The sequence below is a fragment of the Globicephala melas genome, chromosome 3 (genome assembly GCF_963455315.2).
Source record: "Globicephala melas chromosome 3, mGloMel1.2, whole genome shotgun sequence".
NCBI classification, from domain to species: Eukaryota; Metazoa; Chordata; class Mammalia; order Artiodactyla; family Delphinidae; genus Globicephala; species Globicephala melas.
In genome coordinates, this window is record NC_083316.1 from 109,306,319 (window position 1) to 109,328,063 (window position 21,745).

Sequence of the window (21,745 nt, forward strand, 5' to 3'; positions counted from 1 at the left end):
TTGCTCCGCGGCATGTGGGATCTTCCCGGACCAGGGCTCGAACCCGTGTCCCCTGCACTAGGAGATGGATTCTTAACCACTGCGCCACCAGGGAAGTCCCAACGTCTTGAAATTCTTAATCATTTTTGAACAAGGGGTCCTGCATTTTCAGTTTGCACTGGGCCTGCAGATTAGGTAGCCAGTCCTGTTTACTACCTTTGCTCATGCAATGCCTGGCTCCCCATCTAACAGCCTTCTTCTTTCCTTTCTTTCTCTAAGTGCTATCTATCCTGCCCAAAGGCAATGTCCTGACAGAAAAATATTTTTAAAAACACAAAGGAGAGCACATTATCTTTGGAAGAGCTTTTCTGCTTAACTGCAGATGGAATGGTGTTGGTTGATAATGGACACGTTAACACCCCTACCAAACTTGGGATTTTCTTGGCTCTGTCCAAGGCTAAAGGCTGTGGTGTGGGGGAGATCTTCTGCCACTAGTCCTGGTGTCACGTTCCTTGAAGAAGTGTAGGGCGTAATAAACTCGTTTTGTCTGGCCTTTGGAGTTCTTGTCCAAAGCGGGACATGGGTACAAGGTTAAGTTCTGAGGCCCAAGTTGGTATTTACTTGCTATGACTTCAGGCAAACACCAGTCTCAGAGCCTAAGTTTACTCTTCTGCAAAATGGGTTATACTCCACATCATGAGGCTCTGGGGCCGCAATCACTAACCTCTTTGTGTGTTGGGGCAGATCCCAAGATCTTTTCTGACACTTCGGAGAGTGATGTTTTAGAAGTGGGTGGTCATTAATTCAGGTACATGTCTTGTCTACCCCTTCTGACCCGTGGCCTTGCAGGGCACATGAATCTGGCCATATAGTTTTGGAGGGTTTGTGCCCTTTCCCCTGAAGCCTATTCAGGTACCCCAGTTGAAGCAACACTACTCTGGGTGTGGTTTCAGACTTATCCTCAGTTGTGCCTGAGGGGTAGAGAGCAGAGTTTCCGGTCCACATTGTTTTTCTTCTGCAGAGCTGTGCTTGGGCGTCCCACCTGTAACCAGCATTGTGAGAACAAGCAGAGGCAGATTTATGAATCTTGTTATTGTCTCCAGGATGGGGGTGTTCTCAAAGACATTATCCTCAACAACACAGAGTGGCCCCTTTGTGGAAGGAAGTATATAGGAGAGGCTTCTCTCAGGTCTCAGTACTCAGAAAAACCGAGCTTTTGCAGAATGAGTTTATCACTTTGCACACCGTGATCCTGAGAGCTGAGCTGCTGGGATATTCAAAGCCAGATTTCAGGGCTTCCCTGGCAAGCAGACAGGCCTTTGGGCAGGACAGCCAGAGGTCAGTCTTACCACTGGCTTGGTTATTTTGTAACCCCTCCTCCCCTGAGATTTTCATTTTCCCGGATTCCCTTAGCTTTTTGTTGTACACATTTCTCTTGTATGTATTCTTATAAACGCCTCTCTCTGCTGCGGATGGGACATGATATAAATATGTGAACTCATTTATAAATCTATTTCAGGGAAGTTGTGAGGATTAAGATCTAGATCGCTTTGGGAATGTCATGGGAGCAGCACCACTGCTGGGTGGGGCTGGGATTGGGTGGGAGGCAGGGGATTTTTCCTATAGTCTGGATCATCTTGCCACACACGGCAACACCGTGACCACAGCCCCAAAATATTTATTGGCACCACCTGCTTGTTTTTTAATTAATGAAAGCTCACTGAACACACTGAATTTTCTGCAGCCTCCCCTTGAGATTTTGCTGAATTGACTTAAGAGCTGGAAACTGAAACTCTGCCTCAAACTCTCATTCTATGGGTTCACAAGCAGGGACTTGCTAGGGCTACCAGAGCCCACGGGCCCTGGGGAGTGGGAGGGACCGCACTTCTGTGAGGGCTGCATGGGAAGGAGGGTAGAGGAGTGCAGAGGGGAGATAAGGAGCACTGCAGAAGGGAGATAAGGAGCACTGGAGAGGGGTGGGAACCCCACTCCTAGCACAGTGGAGCCCCAGATCAGGCCCTAGGTGTGGCCTACGGTCTAAGTGGGCCAGGGAGCACAGGGTTCTCTGGAGGATTCTGTTCAGAAAATATAATCACAGGCCCCTGGGGACCGCGTGCACTTTTCAACAAAGTAGAGGAATCTTTTACAACTGGATCATGTGACCATGCCCTCTACCCTGCCCTGCAGGCATTTCAAACACCTTCCCTCCATGCTGTGATGCCGTCTGAAGCAGAAATGGCATCTTTGCTTCATACTGCTTCACAGCTGAGGGGTCGCCAGTCAAAGCCGTGCCTCAGCTGACTTCTTAATACACGATGTAAGCAGGGCCAGAGGTATCACCCTCCCTTTCGGAAGAGGAGGGTGAGCCTCAGGCAGGACAGTGACTTGCCCCAGTAAATGGTAGCGTCAGGAGTCAACCCCAGGGCTACGAGGCCTATGCCCTTTGCATAAAAGTGACAGCCTGGCACAGGGGAGGAGAGCCTGCCTGGCTGCCATGCTATGCCCTTGGAGCTGGGCTGGAGGATCTGGGCTCACAATTCCTTCCCATTTTCCCTGGCAGTGGAGTCTGGTGTGTGAGGATGATTGGAAGACGCCCCTTACTACCTCCCTGTTCTTCGTAGGCGTGCTCCTCGGCTCCTTTGTGTCTGGGCAGCTGTCAGACAGGTAAGGGTACTGGACGGGAGGAAGGGTGATTGTCAATTCATTGCCTGTCTTGGGGTTGGACTGAATTTAGGGTATTTTCACCCAGAGAAAGGGAGGCCCCTTAGGCCACCAAGTGAGCGACAGGAGGAACCATGATGTCTCCTCTGCCCTCTGCCCTCAGCCCCTTGCGGGGACCCATTGAAAAGTGGAGCCCTTATATCACCAAACCCCTCGAAAATATACACTGCTGCCTCCCCACTGCCTCCCCACCCCACCCCCTAGCTCTTGGATGCCTTGTGATCTATCCACAACCAGCCATCAGCCGGAGTCAGGGCCAGACTCTGGGGAGTACCCTTCCCTAACAGTGCACCCACCTCTGCTGTGGGTCAGGCCCCTGGCTGGACACTGGGGCCACAGAGCTGACCCAGGCTGGTTCCGGGCCTCCTGGGGCACACAGTCAGGAGGAGACAGCATCGCAGCTCTGGGAGATGGTGCCCTCACTGGCCCTTGAATGTTCTTGGGTATCAGAGCAGGGAGGTGGGAATGCTCAACGTCAGTGTTGGGGAAGCCTTCCCAGAGGAGTGGCTGTCCCTCCCCCCAGTCATGAAGCCCAGTGGGACCCCAGACCCAACAGACTGAGAACTGAGTTTGGAAGATGAGGTGGGAGACTGTTCTGCTCATACCTGTGTTCCCTTCTAGCCATTGGACACTATCAGAAAGTCAAATTAAGACTTATTAAAAAAAAAAAGACTTAAGCCAACTATAGTGTCATTAATGGACGTTGCTGGAAGCTACACTTTCCATAGAGCAGTGGTTCCCAATTTGGGATGCACAGTAGAGAATATTTTTAAGTCCCAATACCCAAACTGCATCCAATTGTCTACATCCGGACGATAAGCATGTTGGAAGGCAGGTGCTGGCACCGGTATTTTTTAAAGCTCTCTTGATTCCGGGCACAGCCAAGGTTGGAAACCACTGACATAGAAGGACTCTTGGTTCTGGATTGACAGAATTCTCATGTTGCTGATGTTAGATGTATCTGCAATCTATACTCACATTCCAGAAAGATGATGGCAGCTTCTACAACTATGACTCATTCTAAAGAGTAGATTTCCACATGGTCCTTGCATAAGCTGCTCTGTGCTTTCGAGATACAGGAGGCTCAGAATCTCAAAAGTTACCTCCTGGGCAGATGGATGCCTGAGGCCTCACCAAGGAAGAACCTGGGAGGGTATGACAGGAAGGAAGCCTGTCACAGCCCTGAGAAAAACAAAGTCTGCAGCAATGCCTGACTCAGAGTTTCCACATGCCCTGATGACAGTGCTGCTGTGAACTTCACGGGCCATGTCTTGTCCTGTGCTGTACTCTACAGGTTTGGCAGAAAGACCATCCTCTTCGCAACCATGGCTGTGCAGACTGGCTTCAGCTTCCTGCAGATTTTTTCCATCAACTGGGAGATGTTCACCATGTTATTTGTCATCGTCGGCATGGGCCAGATCTCCAACTATGTGGTGGCCTTCATACTAGGTAGGAATGGCTTCTGACCTACAGGGCTTCTTGCAACCCTCTGAGAGGCCTAGGAAGAGGGGGCCACTGGAGAGGGCACAGGGAGTGCTCTTAGCACAGAAGGAAGCACCTCATCTCATGGGCTGTGCTTCCAAAATGTGATCAGCCTCGGGGATATATGTGCTGGTGGTGGAGGCTCTAGCCACAGGTGCTTTGATGGGTTGCAGGCAAGGCAGGCACGCACAGGGAGCCAGCTCCGTGCTGGGCCCTGAAATGTGACCATGAAGAAGAGCTGCAGCTGGTAAGAACCAGCCAGGTAATAACTGAGACACATTTCAGGAGCATAGGGCTCGGGAGAGGGACAGACGAGGGGATCTTGAGGGAGAGACAGCCTAGGGGTGTCTTTGATCTGAGCTATGAAAGCTTGAGGTTTCTGCCTGGGCTGGGGCTAAAGGGTGTTCCTGGCAGCTGGGCATGGCCCATGGAGGTACTTAGGGTAGTTGGTGTGCCCAGTACACAGGTGGAGGAGGCACGTGCAGACAGGAGTCCAGTGCCAGCCAGCCATCATTGGGCAGATCTGGCCTCACCCCTAAGTCAGAGCCCACCCCCAGAGCATATCAGCTGCATGCAGGACAAGCCTTACTGCTGAGAGCAGTCCTATCTCCTAGCAGCACCCTTGCTTCTGGAATATCAGGCTGCATGAGGGTGACTCACAAGCTAAAGGTCGTGAGGAGGACCCCAGGGCCTTTACTAGCTTTTCCTGGGAGGCAGCAGGGTGAGCTCCGGGCAGGGTGATAAGGGTCATCCGCAGGAGTGAGAGTCCCCAGCAGGCTCTCTGAGCCCACCTGCTCCCTCTGAGCAGGTGAGAGAAAGGGAGATGGGGGCACATCTGGGATAATAGACACCAATTCCCATAATCTCCAGTGTGATCATATTTCCTTGTTGGCTGTCCCAATTGTCACAGCGTAATTACCAATAGTGCCCCTTTAATGTAAGTCTAATGATTCTTCTTGTCTCAAAAGTCTGCATCTAGTAAGATGATTCTGGTCAATTTTGAGATTCTGGATGACTTGTTGGCTTTTGAGATCCTGTGTTCTCTTAGTTGAGGGTGTGTACACCCTGTCATGTTGCCAAGATGGAACTATTCAAATTCCACTCCTTTAATCATTTGTGAAGAGCCCCTCTCCACAGGCCCAGCCTCAGTGTCTGAAGAGGGAGGAGGGGAGGGTATGCTGAAGCCACATGGCCCCCGCAGAAGCACCCTCTTCAGGAAGCCCCAGCAGGATGAGGCCTCTCTCCTCCCTGCAGAGGGAAGGAGGGGAGCAAGATTTTCTTAAAGAGGGTCATTTGAGGAGAGGACCCAGAAAGCTTCCAGCCAGTGGTACTGGAAACTTGAGATTGGAGGAATTCAGGACAGAAGTTAATACCTCCTGATGCCTGATGGCCCCAAGGACACGGGGCTCTTGGACACAGCAGAGCCTGTTGTTCTCATGGTTTAAACCCTGCAGATTCCTTGTTCCTTTTGATGACCGCCCTATACCTGGAAAGCCCAATGGGTAGCTTTGCTTGGGCCAGAATGTACCAGAGACTAAACAGAGGAATCTGCCTGATGCCAGCAGAGCCCTTTAGGAGGACCTAAAGAGTCACCTGAAATGGAAGGGCACAAGGTCATAGTGAAGCCAGAGAAGCCCTGTCATTGGGATCAGGAGCCAGGTGGTGTCTGTGCCATGCACGGCATCCCCCAGGTCCTGCGGAATGGCAGCATTGAGACCTGCCTTTCCAGGGGCAAAGGGTGCTTCTGGAGCCATGGAGCCTCCCCTGTGTGAGTGGATGCAGCCAGGAGAGCCCACCCCAGGCCTCCTGCAAGAAAGTCCCTGCCCAGCTGACCTTGACACTACAACCAACTTCCCTTCCTGCTCCCCATGATGAGACGAGTGAGAAGGCCAAGGGGAAAGTAAGATCTGTAAGATCAGTCAGAACCTAGATGTACAAGCCAGAAATCAGTGGGTGGGACGCTGGGTGTAGCAGGCTCCCCATCAGCCTGGTCCAGGGCTGTGGTAGGGTGCTCTGGGAGCCTCCCTGGCTATAGTGTTACTCTACTGTGCTCTGCAGGAAACTGCTGACTTTTGTGCACTGGTATGAGCCTCTTTATACTGGGTTCTCAGGCCTGAACGTTTCAGAGTGTCGCTGAGAACCAACCTGCCCCCTGGAGCAGGCAGAATCGCTCGTCAGCGCCTGGGGTAGGGTGGGGGGGGGGGGCAGACTCGGCGGAGGCTGACTTCTGGCAGTGCAGCAGCGCTCTCTGGTGTTCCGGGACTAGCATAGTCAAATTCTGGGTTTTATTTAACTAAAAGAAACCTAAGCTTAGGATCCGGTCTGCGTTCTGTCTGGGCCTTCCCTTTTGCCCTCTGGCTCTAGGGAAGGGTTGGCAAGAGGCTGTGATGATAATCTCCCGTTTTAGGATTCTTCACATTAATTCAGGAAGCTGAATTACTCCCACTCTCAAAGCAATGCAAAAATGGATCCTCTCCTTGCTCTGCTTTTTAACAATTATAAAGCCCGCCAGAGTCACAGGAGACAAGAAAAAGAAAGGAAGGAACGGTGCTACTTAAAGGAACAGAACGTGGATACACCTGGAAGTGAGGGAGCTGCCAGAATGATGCTTGTTCAGGAGGAAGTGACCACTCAGGACCAAGGACACTGGCCCTACCCACAGTCTAGCTCCCCCCTCACAATCTCCTACTGTTTCCCAGAAATAACGCCTTTGACCTGTCCACAGCCTCTGGGTGAAATGCCAGCGGCATCCTCCTTTATCTCTCATAACCAGCTGCTTGAATTTATTTTGTCTCCTGTCTTGACTGATCCATTAATTCCGTATTTTCCCAGTACTCCTAACATCAACCTCCTCTGCAATATTTGTTCCAGCATGCTGAACTATTTAAAGTTCTGCTTCCTTTGAGGTCTAAATGTATTCTTCCTTTTGATAAGTACATAACTGATGGCATCTTCCTTTATAACATTGGCTACCCGGAAGCTCAGGCTGTATCAACTATGCAGCCTTTATCAGCCACACAGTTTTTTAATGGAGATATCGTTTGCATACCATAATGTTAACTCTTTAAAGGTGTATAATTCAGTGGTTATCAGTGTATTCACAAAGTTGTACAATCATCAACTCTACCTAACTCCAGAACATTGTCACCACCTGCCATTAGCAGTCACTCTCCCACACTCCTCTCTCCCCAGGCCCTGGCAACCACTAATCTACTTCCTGTCTGTGTGGATTTGTCAATTCTGGATGTTTCTGATAAACGGAATCATACAATATGTGGCCTTTGTGACTGACTTCCTTCACTTAATGTTTTCAAGGTTGGTCCATGTTGTAACATGACTCAGTATTCCATTGTATGGAGATGCCACATTTTGTTCATCTCTTCATCAGCTGATGGACAACTGGGTTGTTTCCACTCTCTGACCAATTTGGAGAATGTTGCTATCAACATTTGAGTACAAGTTTTTTGTGGATCTGTTTTCAGTTCTCTTGGGTATGTACCTAGGAGTGGACTTGCTGGGTCAGGTGGGAATTTTATGTTTTACCATTTAAGGAACTGCCAGACCGTTTGCCAAAGTGATCCATTCATTACATATTTTTGTTCTTTTCTCCAAGGCATAACTTTTCACCTTTCTTTGTATTTTACTTTAACGTTACCATTATTTTATTTTATTCAAATTATAAGCTACCTCAAAACCTTCAAGGGATGAGGTGGGATATAAATACATTAAAAAGATGCTGAAATTTGCTGGCAGCCCTTGTTTGCACTGAACTGTGTGAGGGAAGAACCGGGGGGACCCAGGGAGGAGGAAGGACTCACTCCTGTCTGTCGTCAAGGGGCTCACATCTGGTCGACAGAGGCAGCCATTGCAGTTGTTATAGAGAACGTGGGTCATGGCCTAGGAGTGTTGGGAGGAGCTCCTATAAATTTTCTGGGTATATGCAGAAATAGGAAAGGTTACTTTTAACTAGAATGATCTGTGAAAGTTTGTAGAGGAGAGAGAGGAAGCAAGGGAATATCTGCTGTTTTGATGAGAATTCGGAGTATTTTCCGGGGAGCAAAGAGGGCTTCTGCTGTCTTCCACTGGGTCTCTTGGTCAAAGGCACTGTACTTTCTAACATTCCCCTGACATCTGGCACATGTCAACTGTTTGAGCAGGATGAAAGAATTAATTATTCCTGAGTACCTACCACATGCCAGACACTTGACTAGGCCCTTTATCTACATTATCTCAGGCCTCATAACAATAGCTCCATGAAGTAGGACTTATCAAAGTCACTCTAGTAGCAAATGAGCATCAAGGAGCCCAGGCTCTGCACATGACTAATGGAGGCCACTCCTATCCTAGGGCCCTTGGGTCCTACCCCATATCCTGGCAACCGCACCACAGTCTTGTTTCTTGAGCTGGGGTCTGCAGACCTCTGTTTGTCATTCATGGAGTGGCAGGTCCTGCCTCCAAGTGAAATGGATCCAGTGGTTCCTGGGCTGACTGCCACAGAAGGGCCCTGATCAACATGGTAGTAAGCCTGGCACTCTCTGAGTCACTCCCTCTTGGAGAAAGTGCTCAGATTCTGGTGGCGGTGACGGGCAGTGGGCAAACACTCCTGGCCAAGACATGCCTCTTTGGCTTAGATGTTAGAGTCTCACTCCCAAGTGGTACTCAGAGGCCCAACCAGACCAAGACCAAGTGGGCTTTGTCCTAGGAGTAAAAACCTAGGCGGTAAAGGAGGCCAGGACAAGGATCCCCAGTCAGCGGAGCCAGAAGTCACCAGTCACCTATCTCACTGCCAGCTGAACACATGGAGTTTCTGGCACCTGCAGGCCGTGAAACGTCTGCAGGAAACAGGACTCCTCTCCCAGTGTCCCTCAGAGGGGGCTGGTTGGCCTCTAGTGAGTTCAAAAACCAGCCCAGGTGGGGAAAACACAAATCCTAACTTCTAAAAGGCAGGTGTGGCCTCACCCATCTCCCACACGTCTCCACTAGGACCTCAGTTGAAGGACTGCTTGACAGGGCCAAGGCTTTGCTCCCAGGTAATTTTTTTTCCTGGACAGTATCCACAGGTCAAACTGATCAGGCTTAAAACCTGGCTGTCCCACTTAGTACATATGTGTGAATTTAGGCAATTTTCTTCAACTCTTTAAGTCTCAGCTGATAATGTATAAAATAGAAGTAATATTAGTTCTTATATAATTGTTGTGAAGATTCAAAGAGATAATATATGTAAACACTCAGTCTGGAACCTGGCTCGAAGTGCCTACTCAAAACACTGCTAGCTATGAAGATGATGATGAAGATGATGATGATGGTGTTCAAGGCAGGGTGATTGTCTGAAAGGTCAGTGAGCAGGAAGTCGTGCTAACAAGGAACTATTCAGGTTTGTGCCATCTGTGTTGCTCCACAGAAAGGCAGAGGGGTAGATTTATGAAGCTTCTGTCCCCCATGGGTACTCTGCAAAGTTAGAACAACTCTGTTCTGGCCTGAGATCCAAGCTTAGAGGGGGAGATTATCCAAGAATCCAGTGGTGTAACTTCTCTCTCTTCTCTCATCAGGGTCATGGAAGTGTGAGGGAGCTCCCTTGGTCTCATGAGTCTACAAGATTCTCACTTGGTCCTGGGCACTTTCTCTTTTCCACAGTCACATCCTCTGCTGCTTCACCTCTGGATCTCTGCTTAGGAATAAATCACCCCCTATTCATTCTCATGTCATAATAATCACAGCCGAAGTGTTTAGAAACCATGGCATGGTGAGTCTTCTTATGGAGTGGTAGGAAGGTCATTAATGAGGTAGGAAAAGATCTGGAAACAATAGTCACGATCCTGAAAGAAGTCTGGCCCTATTCCTGGAAATGAGCTTAGAGGCTGAGAAATGCCCTGGGTGGTTAGGGCTGTTGTCTGCAGTCCAGGTTGTGAGGGGTACACAATCCTGGCCATTTCTATCAGTCTGGCTTTTAGAAATGGCTGTTCAAGAGGGAACCACTGAGGTACATCTTCAGTTATGCTGAGTGAAGAAGAAGAAGAAGAGAGGTGAGGACAGGAACAGGTAGGAGGTGAGAAAGGAAAACCAACAGAAGTAGTAATTTTACTGCTTCTCTGGAATTAGCCCTTAATTCCTTAGCCTGGGTTCAGGGCATCTAAACACGATTGAAAAACTCTCTCTTGAAAGCCAAGCCTGAATGACCTTCGAATGATCTATTTTGTAATTTCTGGGCTGCTTCTCGGTAGTGGTGGGCAGATCTCAAACAAAAGACGGAGCTGTTGCCTTTGGCCAGATCTCCGCCCTGGGGCAGAAGACCAAGAGTGAACTCTGGGTAAAGGGCCTGGAGTTTTGTGACAACAGAAGGAGCTTGTTCTTGGACTCCCTGTCTCAAATCAAGCACTACAAGGAGCAGGCAACATCTCTGGAAGAAGTGGGGCTGAGCGATCCAGTGTGGTGCTGAGCAGAGCAGGAGCCTTTCCCAGAACAGGGCCGGATGCCAAGTAGTCTTGGACCTTTGTGGTGTTCTGGGAAAGCTCTGTGAGCTCCTTCTGTGTGTGGACAGCTCCAGGGCTGCCGCCTACCAGGCGGGAAGAGCAGCTTCTTCTTGTCTTTCATTGGGCTGTATGGACTGTGACTGCCTGGGGCTGAGCCCTGGGCACAGTGTAGCTGCAGCAGAATTCAGTTCTGGGTGCTGGGGCCCTGCTCTGTGCACCTCCAGAGCCAGCTGGATCCTCTTTATCATTTCTCAGGGCTCAAGGGTGGCTAAGGGTGTCCTAACACAACTCAGTAACCGAACTCTCCACTGTTTCCGAGAGACCCTGTCTGCTTATTTACAGTGGAGAATTGTGGGAAAGGCTGAATGCCCCATAATCCACTCGCCCTCAGAAGAGTCCCCCCACCCCCCCAACCCCGGTCTCCTGGGACACCCTTTCTGCTCCTTACCCTGGGGCTCTTACTTTGGAAATGTGGCATCCTCAGAAGAGGTTACCTCTTAGGGCTGGGAGTGATGTTCCTATGACATGAGGAAGCCTTTAAAAACAAAATCTGTGGCTCCTTTAAAATCTCATGAAAACTCATCCTTCTATGAGGTGGTAAGTCTTGGGTCACGTCCCACCTTCCTCCACCCTGACCGCTCCTGCTCTGGGCCATGAGGCAAACACCTTTTCCCTTTTCTAAGTGGTTATGTTTTAAACTCTAACTGTCAGGTAATGATGTAAAAAGCAAATATTAAAGTGAGTTAAAATGCTAATACTCCTCCCTTGTTTTGAACAGGAACAGAAATTCTTGGCAAGTCAGTTCGTATTATATTCTCTACGTTAGGCGTGTGCACATTTTTTGCAGTTGGCTACATGCTGCTGCCGCTGTTTGCTTACTTCATCAGAGACTGGCGGATGCTTCTGCTGGCGCTGACGGTGCCGGGGGTGCTGTGCTTCCCGCTGTGGTGGTGAGTGTGGCTCCGTCCCAGACAGCCCCCTGCTGCAAGCCAGCAGCCTGGAGCCCAGAGCCTGGGGCTGACCATGGCGTGGGCTTGCTGATCTCACTGGAACGGGCTGGGGCCTCGAAGCCCAGAGACCGTTTGGCTCTTTGGGGTGGGCCTATGTGCTGGGGTTTGATTCCCCACCATCCCACAAAGCACCATTCTCAGGAAACCCGGTCCCCCTGAGGCTCTCCCCCCCCCCCACCGCTTATCTGTTACTGGTGGTGATTGTTTGTGGAGATGGTCTGTTGGATTTTGTTATTTTTAACTCTGCCCCCCTGCTCTTCTGACACTTTTCTCTCGCTAGGAAATCTTGTTCTCCTCATGGCTACAACTAATGTAACTTCCTCAAACTTCCCTGTCGCGTGATGATTAGCGTCTGAGATGTCACTGTTTATCTGCTTTGTCTTGAAGGGCGAGAGAACTCCTTCTGTTTAATGAGTTGTTAGAGAAAATGTTCTCTTCTCTCCTCCCACTACCCTTCAACCAAATTTTGGCACGTCAGTGTGGGAATAACAAAGTGTTGAGACACTGGCCCCAGTTTCACCCAGTATGGCTATGGGGAAGATTTTAGGTGAGAGAACAAATTAAGAATGATGGAATAAGGTTGCAGCCATACCCTTTTGGGGGAGGGATTCCCCATTTCTTTGATTTTTCCATATTTAAGCAAAAGGAAAGAGGATTTTTCCCATTATTGGGTCTGGTGGTCTCTCGCTCTCTCTCTCTCTCTCTCTCTCTATCTCTCTCTCTCTCTCTCATTAATTAGTCCTGGTTTGGTTTCATGAGGTCAACATCAAATCTCCCAGCAGTGACTGATTTTACTGAACTGGTTTATCTCTACCGGCTCACACACAATGAAAGTTTCTCTGATCATTTTTTAGAGCTCAGAGGTTAGACTAGCCCTCGTGGTTGCCCTGTCCTGTGGACACACTGCCTGAGGAAGTTTCCTAGAAGGGCCTTCATCTTGCTGCAACTGTTAGGCAGCTGTAGAGGCTGACAGGTAGTACATCTTGACCTTGTTGGACCAGATGGCTCTTGTTAGACCACTCCAAACTACTGTCCTTTTATGACTTCTAAGACTGCTATGATTTACCAGTGCAGATTCTTGGCATGGGTGTGTATGGGGGAGAGAGAACACTTTTTTTTCTTACTTCCCTAGAATTTGAGAGACAGTGTGTTAGAGGTTAGATACTCTTCCGATTTCCTGACCCAGTCTGAGAGCAGGGCAAGTTTCTGGAATGAGAATCAGCCCAGCTGCAGCAGCATCATCATTAGCATCATCATACCCTCTGTACCTCTCTCCACAACCCCCCTGCTCACTGCATTTATTTTAAAAGATGTCTTGTCTTGAGTCTCTCAAGACACAAGACAAGATTATTCAAAGGTTAGTTTCTGCCTCTTCCAATGAATGATTTTAGTAATCTGTGTTCTTTGGCTCTAGTTGTCACTTTGGCATAAGAGACCAGTACTTTTAAAATATGTTATAGTCAACTTTATTACGGTATGATTCTACCAGAGAGAGAGAGAGAAAGAGCAAAAATAGAAGGGCCCTGACTGACCGTAAGGGATTAGTAGGGATTTTAGTTTGTGGGGCTTGGATCTTTGCCTCAGAACCAAATATCACAGCAAGGAACAGCTCTGATAGGTCAGCCTCTTGAGTTTCTAGCACAGAAGGTCCATCCCACAAGGAGCTGCCTTACTCTTTCCCCGAGAAGAGTTGTTCCTCTATTGCCCATGGGCTGGTTGGTAAGTGTTCCTAGCTGTGGGCACATTGTACCAGGGACAGGACTGCCCCAGAGAGAGGGCAACCCGGGGCCAGGACAAACATGCTAAGTGCTTGTCTTGAAAGTTTAACAACAGTTTTACCATTTTCCTATAAAAATAAAATAGCTTTCTTTTGAACATCTTGTCCTTGAAGGTGGGACTTCCTGAAGCAATGCCCATCCATCCGGGTGGGCTGGGATGATGTGGGGATTGCTTTGAGCTACTGTGACCTCTGCTGCCTACTTAATATGTATTATAGACTCTCCAGCAACACCCTTCCCCTGTTCAATTTGAATTAAAATCTACCGAGAGGCTATAGTGTACAACCTTATTTGGCCCTCCACTAACTTGAAATGATCAGCTAGACTTAATTCTTTATGCACCAAGAAACCATGGCAATTCAAAAGTAGAGATCGCAGCAATCCTGAGTACAGTGGGCTGAAAATGGAGCCACTGCAGGTGGTTTGGGGATTTTTTATGTCCCAAATTTCCTTTAAAAGGCTTGGCAGTAAGTGATCACAGGTACAAATGGACTATGTGTGTAGTGGGTGGGGAAGGAGCCCATAGGTGCAACATGGGGAAAGCTTTGCAACATCTAGCTGACTAAACGTTAGGAACCTGAGACCGGCAATGGCACTCTGAGCTTGTAGTAAGAAAGGTAGGATATTTCTAAGAACAACCTGGTTGGGGAAAGATACCTCTCAGAAGTAGAAGTGCCCATGCTGTATATAGTGGCTGTGGGGTAAGACCTCTAATTCTTCACTAATACAGTTGCCAGTAGCCACATGCAACGATTTAAATTAAAATTAATTAAAAGTAAATAAAATATAAAATTCGTTTCTTCAGTCACACTAGTCACACCAGCTCAATAACCACATGCGGTTAGCAGTTGCTGTATTGGGTAGCGCAGATACGGAACACCAGTGGAAGTTCTCTTGGACAGCACAGCTCTAATTACTGAAACGGAGTGGCCTAACATCATCACAGTTGCTACAGGGACCAACCAAGGGATATATGCCAAAAAATGCAGACTGGGTTCATTTTTCAACCCATATGCTTGTAGTAGGCTAGGGACAGAAGCTGGGGCTTGGCTATTCGATACGTTGTGTTTTGCTCTGAGATAATTCCTATTGAGGCTTTGGAGGGGCCTATTAATTATAGGAGGACTATATCTGCTACATATAATTTATTTTCTAGGATAACTTAATACTGACAAATAAGTAAGGAAAACAAGAGCTGGCAGAAGATTGGCTAAGCAATTCTGAGAAATAAAGATTAGGAAAAAATAGAAAAATTAAAGTATAATAAAAATAAATAGAAATAGAAAAATTAGGAAAGAATATAAGTCAACCATGTTTGAGCATCAGTTAAAAATGTGGATAGATTGTGTAATAAAAAAATATGTTTCTAACTAACACAACATTGTTAATCAACTATACTCCAATATAAAAAATTTTTTTTTAATGTTTCTAGGCATTAAAAAAATAAGACCACATTGGCTGTGGTCTGGTTTGGGTACTCACTGAGCTGAGAATCTGTTGAGAGCCATGCGGCAGCCCACAGGAAGGTGTCAGTGCACTTAACCTCCTCCTCTGACTGCAGGAAAAGCCTGAGAAACACAGATGCCCTCTTTTACCCAATAAACTTGTGAGCATCACCAGCTGGGCACCAGGGATTCTCCTAGGGATAGACACACTGAAAAGATACTAGACTGTGTTTCTTTTATGAGCCACACCGGCTATGAAGTTGTGGATGGTGTTCTCCAGGTGCCCTGGCTTAAACATACCCAGTTAATGTTACCCCTTATAGTGTGGCTCTGGCTTTAAGTACAACTAATGATCTGTCTTTTGATTTGATCATAACTTTGAAACTTGAAGGTGCTTTTATTTATTCCTACAAATAATGGAAATCTTATGAGGCCTCCCTCTTGATGTTCTTTAAAAAGACAAACTAGAATTTTACAAAATAAAAATGATTCGGGGGCAACTTACAGTTGATAGCATCAACCTTGCTACTGTGAAAAATTATAAAACATTCAAATGAATTTTAGGTTTATTCCTGAATCTCCCCGGTGGCTGATATCCCAGAGAAGATTTAGAGAAGCTGAAGATATCATCCAAAAAGCTGCAAAAATGAACAATGTAGCTGCCCCAGTGGTGGTTTTTAATCCTGTGGAGGTAAGGATTTGCACATGTTTCCTCCTGAGATCAGTTATGCATTCTTTTTCTTTCAAAGTCTTCTTTGAAAGAAGAAGTAAAATTTATTTATTTATTTGTTTGTTTTTGGCTGCGTTGGGTCTTTGTTGCTGCACACGGGCTTTCTCTAGTTGCAGCGAGTGGGGGCTGCTCTTCGTTGCAGTGCATGGGCTTCTCATTGCAGTGGCTTCTCTTGTTGCAGAGCACGGGCTCTAGGCACGCGGGCTTCAGTAGTTGTGGCACATGGGCTCAGTAGTTGTGGCTTGTGGGCTCTAGAGCGCAGGCTCAGTAGTTGTGGCGCACGCGCTTAGTTGCTCCATGGCATGTGGGATCTTCCCAGACCAGGGCTTGAACCCATGTCACGTGCATTGACGGGCGATTCTTAACCACTGTACCACCAGGGAATCCCCAGTTATGCATTCTTGATTATGGAATTTAATTTGATTCAATAGGTTTTTGAGTGCCTATTATGTACCAGGCACTGTTCAAGGCCTTAGAGACACAATGATGATGAAGTTCTGAGCCCTCCTCAAAGGGCTGTGCACCAATTAAGTGCAATAATATATGTAAACTGCTTAGCATATAGCAAGTGTTGATTAAATATTAGTTCCCTTCCCTTTTTTTTTTTTTTTTTGATAGATAAGAAGTGATTTATTAGAATAGACGCTTGTGAGGTTTACAAGTGGGTGGGCAAGAGGTGCTGCCCGAGAACTTAGTGGGGTACAGTTTTATTTTTATTTTTATTTTTTTTTAAACATCTTTATTGGAGCATAATTGCTTTACAATGGTATGTTAGTTTCAGCTTCACAACAAAATGAATCAGTTATATATATACATATGTTCCCATATCTCTTCCCGCTTGCGTCACCCTCCCTCCCACCCTCCCTATCCCACCCCTCCAGGCGGTCACACAGCACCGAGCTGATCTCCCTGTGCTATGCGGCTGCTTCCCACTAGCTATCTACCTTACGTTTGGTAGTGTATACATGTCCATGCCTCTTTATTGCTTTGTCACCGTTTACCCTTCCCCCTCCCCATAGCCTCAAGTCCATTCTCTAGTAAGTCTGTGTCTTTATTCCTGTTTCACCCCTAGGTTTTTCATGACATTTTTTTTTTCTTAAATTCCATATATATGTGTTAGCATACGGTATTTGTCTCTCTCTTTCTGACTTACTTCACTCTGTATGACAGACTCTAGGTCTATCCACCTCATTACAAATAGCTCAATTTCGTCTCTTTTTATGGCTGAGTAATACTCCATTGTATATATGTGCCACATCTTCTTTATCCATTCATCCGATGATGGACACTTAGGTTGTTTCCATCTCTGGGCTATTGTAAATAGAGCTGCAATGAACATTTTGGTACATGACTCTTTTTGAATTATGGTTTTCTCAGGGTATATGCCCAGTAGTGGGATTGCTGGGTCATATGGTAGTTCTATTTGTAGCTTTTTAAGGAACCTCCATACTGTTCTCCACAGTGGCTGTATCAATTTACATTCCCACCAACAGTGTTAGAGGGTTCCCTTTTCTCCACACCCTCTCCAGCATTTATTGTTTCTAGATTTTTTGATGATGGCCATTCTGACTGGTGTGAGATGATATCTCATTGTAGTTTTGATTTGCATTTCTCTAATGATTAGTGATGTTGAGCATTCTTTCATGTGTTTGTTGGCACTCTGTATATCTTCTCTGGAGAAATGTCTATTTAGGTCTTCTGCCCATTTTTGGATTGGGTTGTTTGTTCTTTTGTTATTAAGCTGCATGAGCTGCTTATAAATTTTGGAGATTAATCCTTTGTCAGTTGCTTCATTTGCAAATATTTTCTCCCATTCTGAGGGTTGTCTTTTGGTCTTCTTTATGGTTTCCTTTGCTGCGCAAAAGCTTTTAAGTTTCATTAGGTCCCATTTGTTTACTTTTGTTTTTATTTCCCTTTCTCTAGGAGGTGGGTCAAAAAGGATCTTGCTGTGATTTATGTCATAGAGTGTTCTGCCTATGTTTTCCTCTAAGAGTTTGATAGTTTCTGGCCTTACATTTAGGTCTTTAATCCATTTTGAGCTTATTTTTGTGTATGGTGTTAGGGAGTGATCTAATCTCATACTTTTACATGTAGCTGTCCAGTTTTCCCAGCACCACTTATTGAATAGGCTGTCCTTTCTCCACTGTACATTTCTGCTTCCTTTGTCAAAGATAAGGTGACCATATGTGCGTGGGTTTATCTCTGGGCTTTCTATCCTGTTCCATTGATCTATATTTCTGTTTTTGTGCCAGTACCATACTGTTGATTACTGTAGCTTTGTAGTATAGTCTGAAGTCAGGAAGCCTGATTCCTCCAGCTCCATTTTTCGTTCTCAAAATTGCTTTGGCTATTCGGGGTCTTTTGTGTTTCCATACAAATTGTGAGATTTTTTGTTCTAGTTCTGTGAAAAATGCCAGTGGTAGTTCCCTTCCCTTTTGCAAGTTTATCTCCAACTTTTTATTGGTCTTGCTCCACACCATTGATGCAGCTACATACTGGTGATTTTTGAATGTCCAGATTAAGAGGGAAAAATGTGTTTGAGGGGTATTCCACCCATGGGCTCCCCACTGTACTCTGAATCTTACCAAATTCTGCTGGGGAAGCTGTACATGTCTTTAGTCTTGCTATATTGTGTCTAGAACCTTAAGGCCTGAGAGCACAGGCTGGAGGATTCACCCCTGCAGGCAGGAGGCCACGAGGAAAAGCAGATATTCAGTGGAAGCAGATTCGCTTCCTGCCAGTCAGTGAGGATTCAGTGTCCTTGGCCATGCCTCGTCAGCTCCTAGAGAAAACAAGAAAAATTAGAGACACAAGGAGCATAGAATGTAACCAAGAGTGTTAAGAGGATTAGATGGAAGGTAAGTGATGACATGAAGGAGGAAGTCCCCAAGGAGTGGACACTGTGAGCCAGCAGAGAAAGAGAGTAGAGTGACTCAGAGCTGAAGAGGCAGGTCCAAACAAGGGAGGACACTTAGATGGATGGAGAGGATGGGGCAATGGCACTCCTGGCCAGAGGGTCAGGAACTGCTCAGGACACCTCAAGAAGACTATATGCTTCTTAGTCTTTATGCTTGCCCTACCCCAGGACTTTGGAGGGTGGCGAGCACGCCAGTGCTCCACTCTGAGAGCTTCCTCCATTCCTGGCCTTTGCGACCTCTGACAGAAACATACCCTGGTGATGGCTGGCAGATTAATTACAGTGGCTATGAGCCCAAGCTCTCAGAGGGCTGCCAGAACAAATATGTCTTAATCCTTTGCTCTTCAGATCAAGAATTCCATTCCCAGCCTTGGTCAATATAACTGGATGCCTGATCCACAGGTCCTGTCTGTGCCTGGTACCACTCCCAGAACCTTCCAGGAGGACTGCTAGTTCCCAGTAGTTTATGCAGGGGCTTTCTTTGTTGGGATAACAGTGTTATACTGCCAGGGGCATGTTCTAGAATTGTACACTCCACGTAGTGCAGAAGCAAAAAGGTAACATGGCTGTGAGCTGAATGAGGAGGTGTCTGTTTTTGGAAAGAAGGATGCTAATATTTGGGAAGCACCTGCTACAAGGGCAGGTCTGGCACTCTTCCTTCCTTTGTAGTAAAAATTCCTTCCTCAGCCTCTTACTGAACACACATAATAGGGCCACAGAGTCATTGTACTTTATCCTGAGGAGATGAAAGGCTCCACCTCAGAGCCCTGTAACTTTTTAGTTTCAATTCTTTTTTTTAAATTGAAGCATAGTTGATTTACAATATTGTGTTAGTTTCAGGTGTACAGGAAATTGATTCAGTTATATATACTTTTTTTTTTCAGATTATTTTTCACTATAGGTTATTAAAAGTTATTGACTGTAGTTCCCTATGCTATATAGTAAATCCTTGTTGCTTACCTATTTCATGTATAGTAGTTTGTATCTGTTAATCCCATAACTCCTAATTTATCCGTCCCACCCTCCTTCCTTTTGCCATTGGTAATCATAAGTTTGTTTTCTATGTCTGTGAGTCTGTTTCTGTTTTGTATGTAGATTCATTTGTATTATTTTTTTGATTCCACATATAAGTTATATAATATTTGTCTTTCTCTGTTTGACTTATTTCACTAAGTGTCATATTCTTTAGATCCATCCATGTTGCTGCATATGACAATATTTCATTCTTTCTTATGACTAGTATTCTATTGTACATGTATACCATATCATCTTGAGCCAGCCATCTGTTAATGGGCACTTGAGTTGTCTCCGTGTCTTGGCTATTGTAAATAGTGTATTGATAGTTTCAATTCTAATAAGCTTGATTATCTAGATTCCTAACACATGACAAGTTAACTTCAGTAAATTAAAAGTAAAGGAAGGAAGCCCATCAACAGCAGTATGAAATTGCCACCAACCACTGACAGCTCACATCTTTTCCTCAATGGTGCAGTAATTATAGTAATAGTTAAAATGTATGGGGCATCTACCATGGTTCAAGTACTATGCTAAGATTTATATATATGATCTCATTTAATCTTCTCAACTCTTGATTATTATACCCATTTTACAGAGAGGTAAACTGAGGCTCATAGAGGATAAATAGTAACTTGCCCAAGGTCCCCTAGTTAACCCATGTGTGTTCTGACACTGAAACAACAACAGGACAAGTATGAAAAGCAGATATGGACCTCAAGGCAGTTTGGGTCTATATGGCGCTACCCACTCAACAGGCCCTAATGCTCAGTGTGATTAAGGTCACCCATAATGATGCCCATGAGTCAAGGCAAGGCTGTGTTAGCAGTCAGGCTTTATATAAAGAGACAGTGAAGCCAATGTTATATATTTTAAAGGCTTCTGTCTAAAATGGGCCACAAACATTTTTAAACATTATAATAAGCATCATATATTTAGATGCCCTTATTCCCTGCAAATTCCAGACTTCTGAGCATGTTGAAAGTGATGTGAGACATACATGCATAAGAATATATTGTCATAGCCAAATATACTTCCTCACCACCTCTCAATTTCATGGTTGTGTGCATTACTTTAACAACAGGAGGTAACCCCCGTGAAGCAGGAGAAAGTTTTCATTCTGGACCTGTTCAGGACTCGGAATATTGGCACAATAACAATTATGTCCTTGCTGCTATGGTAAGTAATAAGAGATCTGGAAATGCGACATACAGAATGTAAATATACAATTGATTTTCTTTAATTCAGGGGATAAGGTCAAGGCCTGGGTCTTCCTGAGGCAAAATTAAAATTTTAGAATTCTAAGTTATTTGGAAAGGCTTCAATTTAATTCATGGAACTGGATACTGAAAAAAAATGTCACAGGGAACAATATTTAGGTCTGCAATACTGTGACCCACTGGGAAATCGTTCCCTGCTCCTCCTAGAGTTACTGAGATTAAAACTAATGATGTCCCTGATGCCTGAAGCTGAGACGCTAATTCAGCTCCTGCTTCCAGAAGCTATACTGACAATTAATCAGTGAAGTTAGAACACCCTGAATCCCCACTGCCTGCATTGGAGTTTTGACAAGCTTTTTATACTTGCTCATAGGAATCTACCGAGTGATTTTAAGGCCTAGAAATAACGAACTGACTTTGTAGGCAAGATTTAATAATGTATCTGCCAAGAAATTAGGAAGAAGACAAAAAGAACATGCCTACCCCATGATGGCAGCACAAAAAATGACGGTAATCAGAACAGGTAGAAGATGGTGGTGTGGAAGGATGCAGAGTTCGCGTATCCTCACAACTACAGCATCTGCCAGATGGTGGTGGGGGACCCCAACACCCAAGGAGATGGGAAGAACCCCCAAGCGCACCAGTAGAACATGGGAGGACTGAGCGGGAGAAGGAGAAGTGGAGGCCGGACAGGACTGGCACCCCTGAGGGGTGGCTCAGAGTTGGGGAGAGGTTCCCACGCCTGGAGGGACCCTCGGGGGCTTGGATCAGGGGGAGCACACCCAGCGTTTCCCCTGCCGAATGGGCTGGGGAAGTCTGCCCAGCTCTCGGGCCAGGTCCTATGCTCTCAGAGGTCCCCTCCAGGCTGGGTTGGTCCTGGGGGTGTAGGAGGGAGGCTGGAAGAGAACAGGAGAGGCAGGTGGAAGGGGCCCTCCAGGATGGGAGAAGCAAGAGAGGAGCAGAGGGTATTTGCCCTACC

At 46.3% G+C, this 21,745-nt stretch overlaps 1 protein-coding gene and 1 long non-coding RNA gene across 3 annotated transcripts in view; one reads left to right on the top strand and one right to left on the bottom strand.

Moving 5' to 3' along the window:
• SLC22A4 (solute carrier family 22 member 4) overlaps positions 1-21,745 on the top strand; it is a 52,358-nt gene that overhangs the window by 14,004 nt on the left and 16,609 nt on the right. Inside the window, exons 2-6 of the mRNA XM_030869692.2 lie at positions 2,540-2,643; positions 3,995-4,149; positions 11,431-11,602; positions 15,450-15,576; positions 20,631-20,725. Of these exons, the coding sequence (XP_030725552.1) occupies positions 2,540-2,643; positions 3,995-4,149; positions 11,431-11,602; positions 15,450-15,576; positions 20,631-20,725 (653 nt within the window). The remainder of the gene's footprint in view (positions 1-2,539; positions 2,644-3,994; positions 4,150-11,430; positions 11,603-15,449; positions 15,577-20,630; positions 20,726-21,745) is intronic.
• LOC132597094 (uncharacterized) overlaps positions 16,921-21,745 on the bottom strand; it is a 36,750-nt gene continuing 31,925 nt past the window's right edge. For both annotated transcript variants that reach the window (XR_009563463.1, XR_009563464.1), the window contains one exon: positions 16,921-18,397. This is a non-coding gene — a long non-coding RNA (uncharacterized lncRNA). The remainder of the gene's footprint in view (positions 18,398-21,745) is intronic.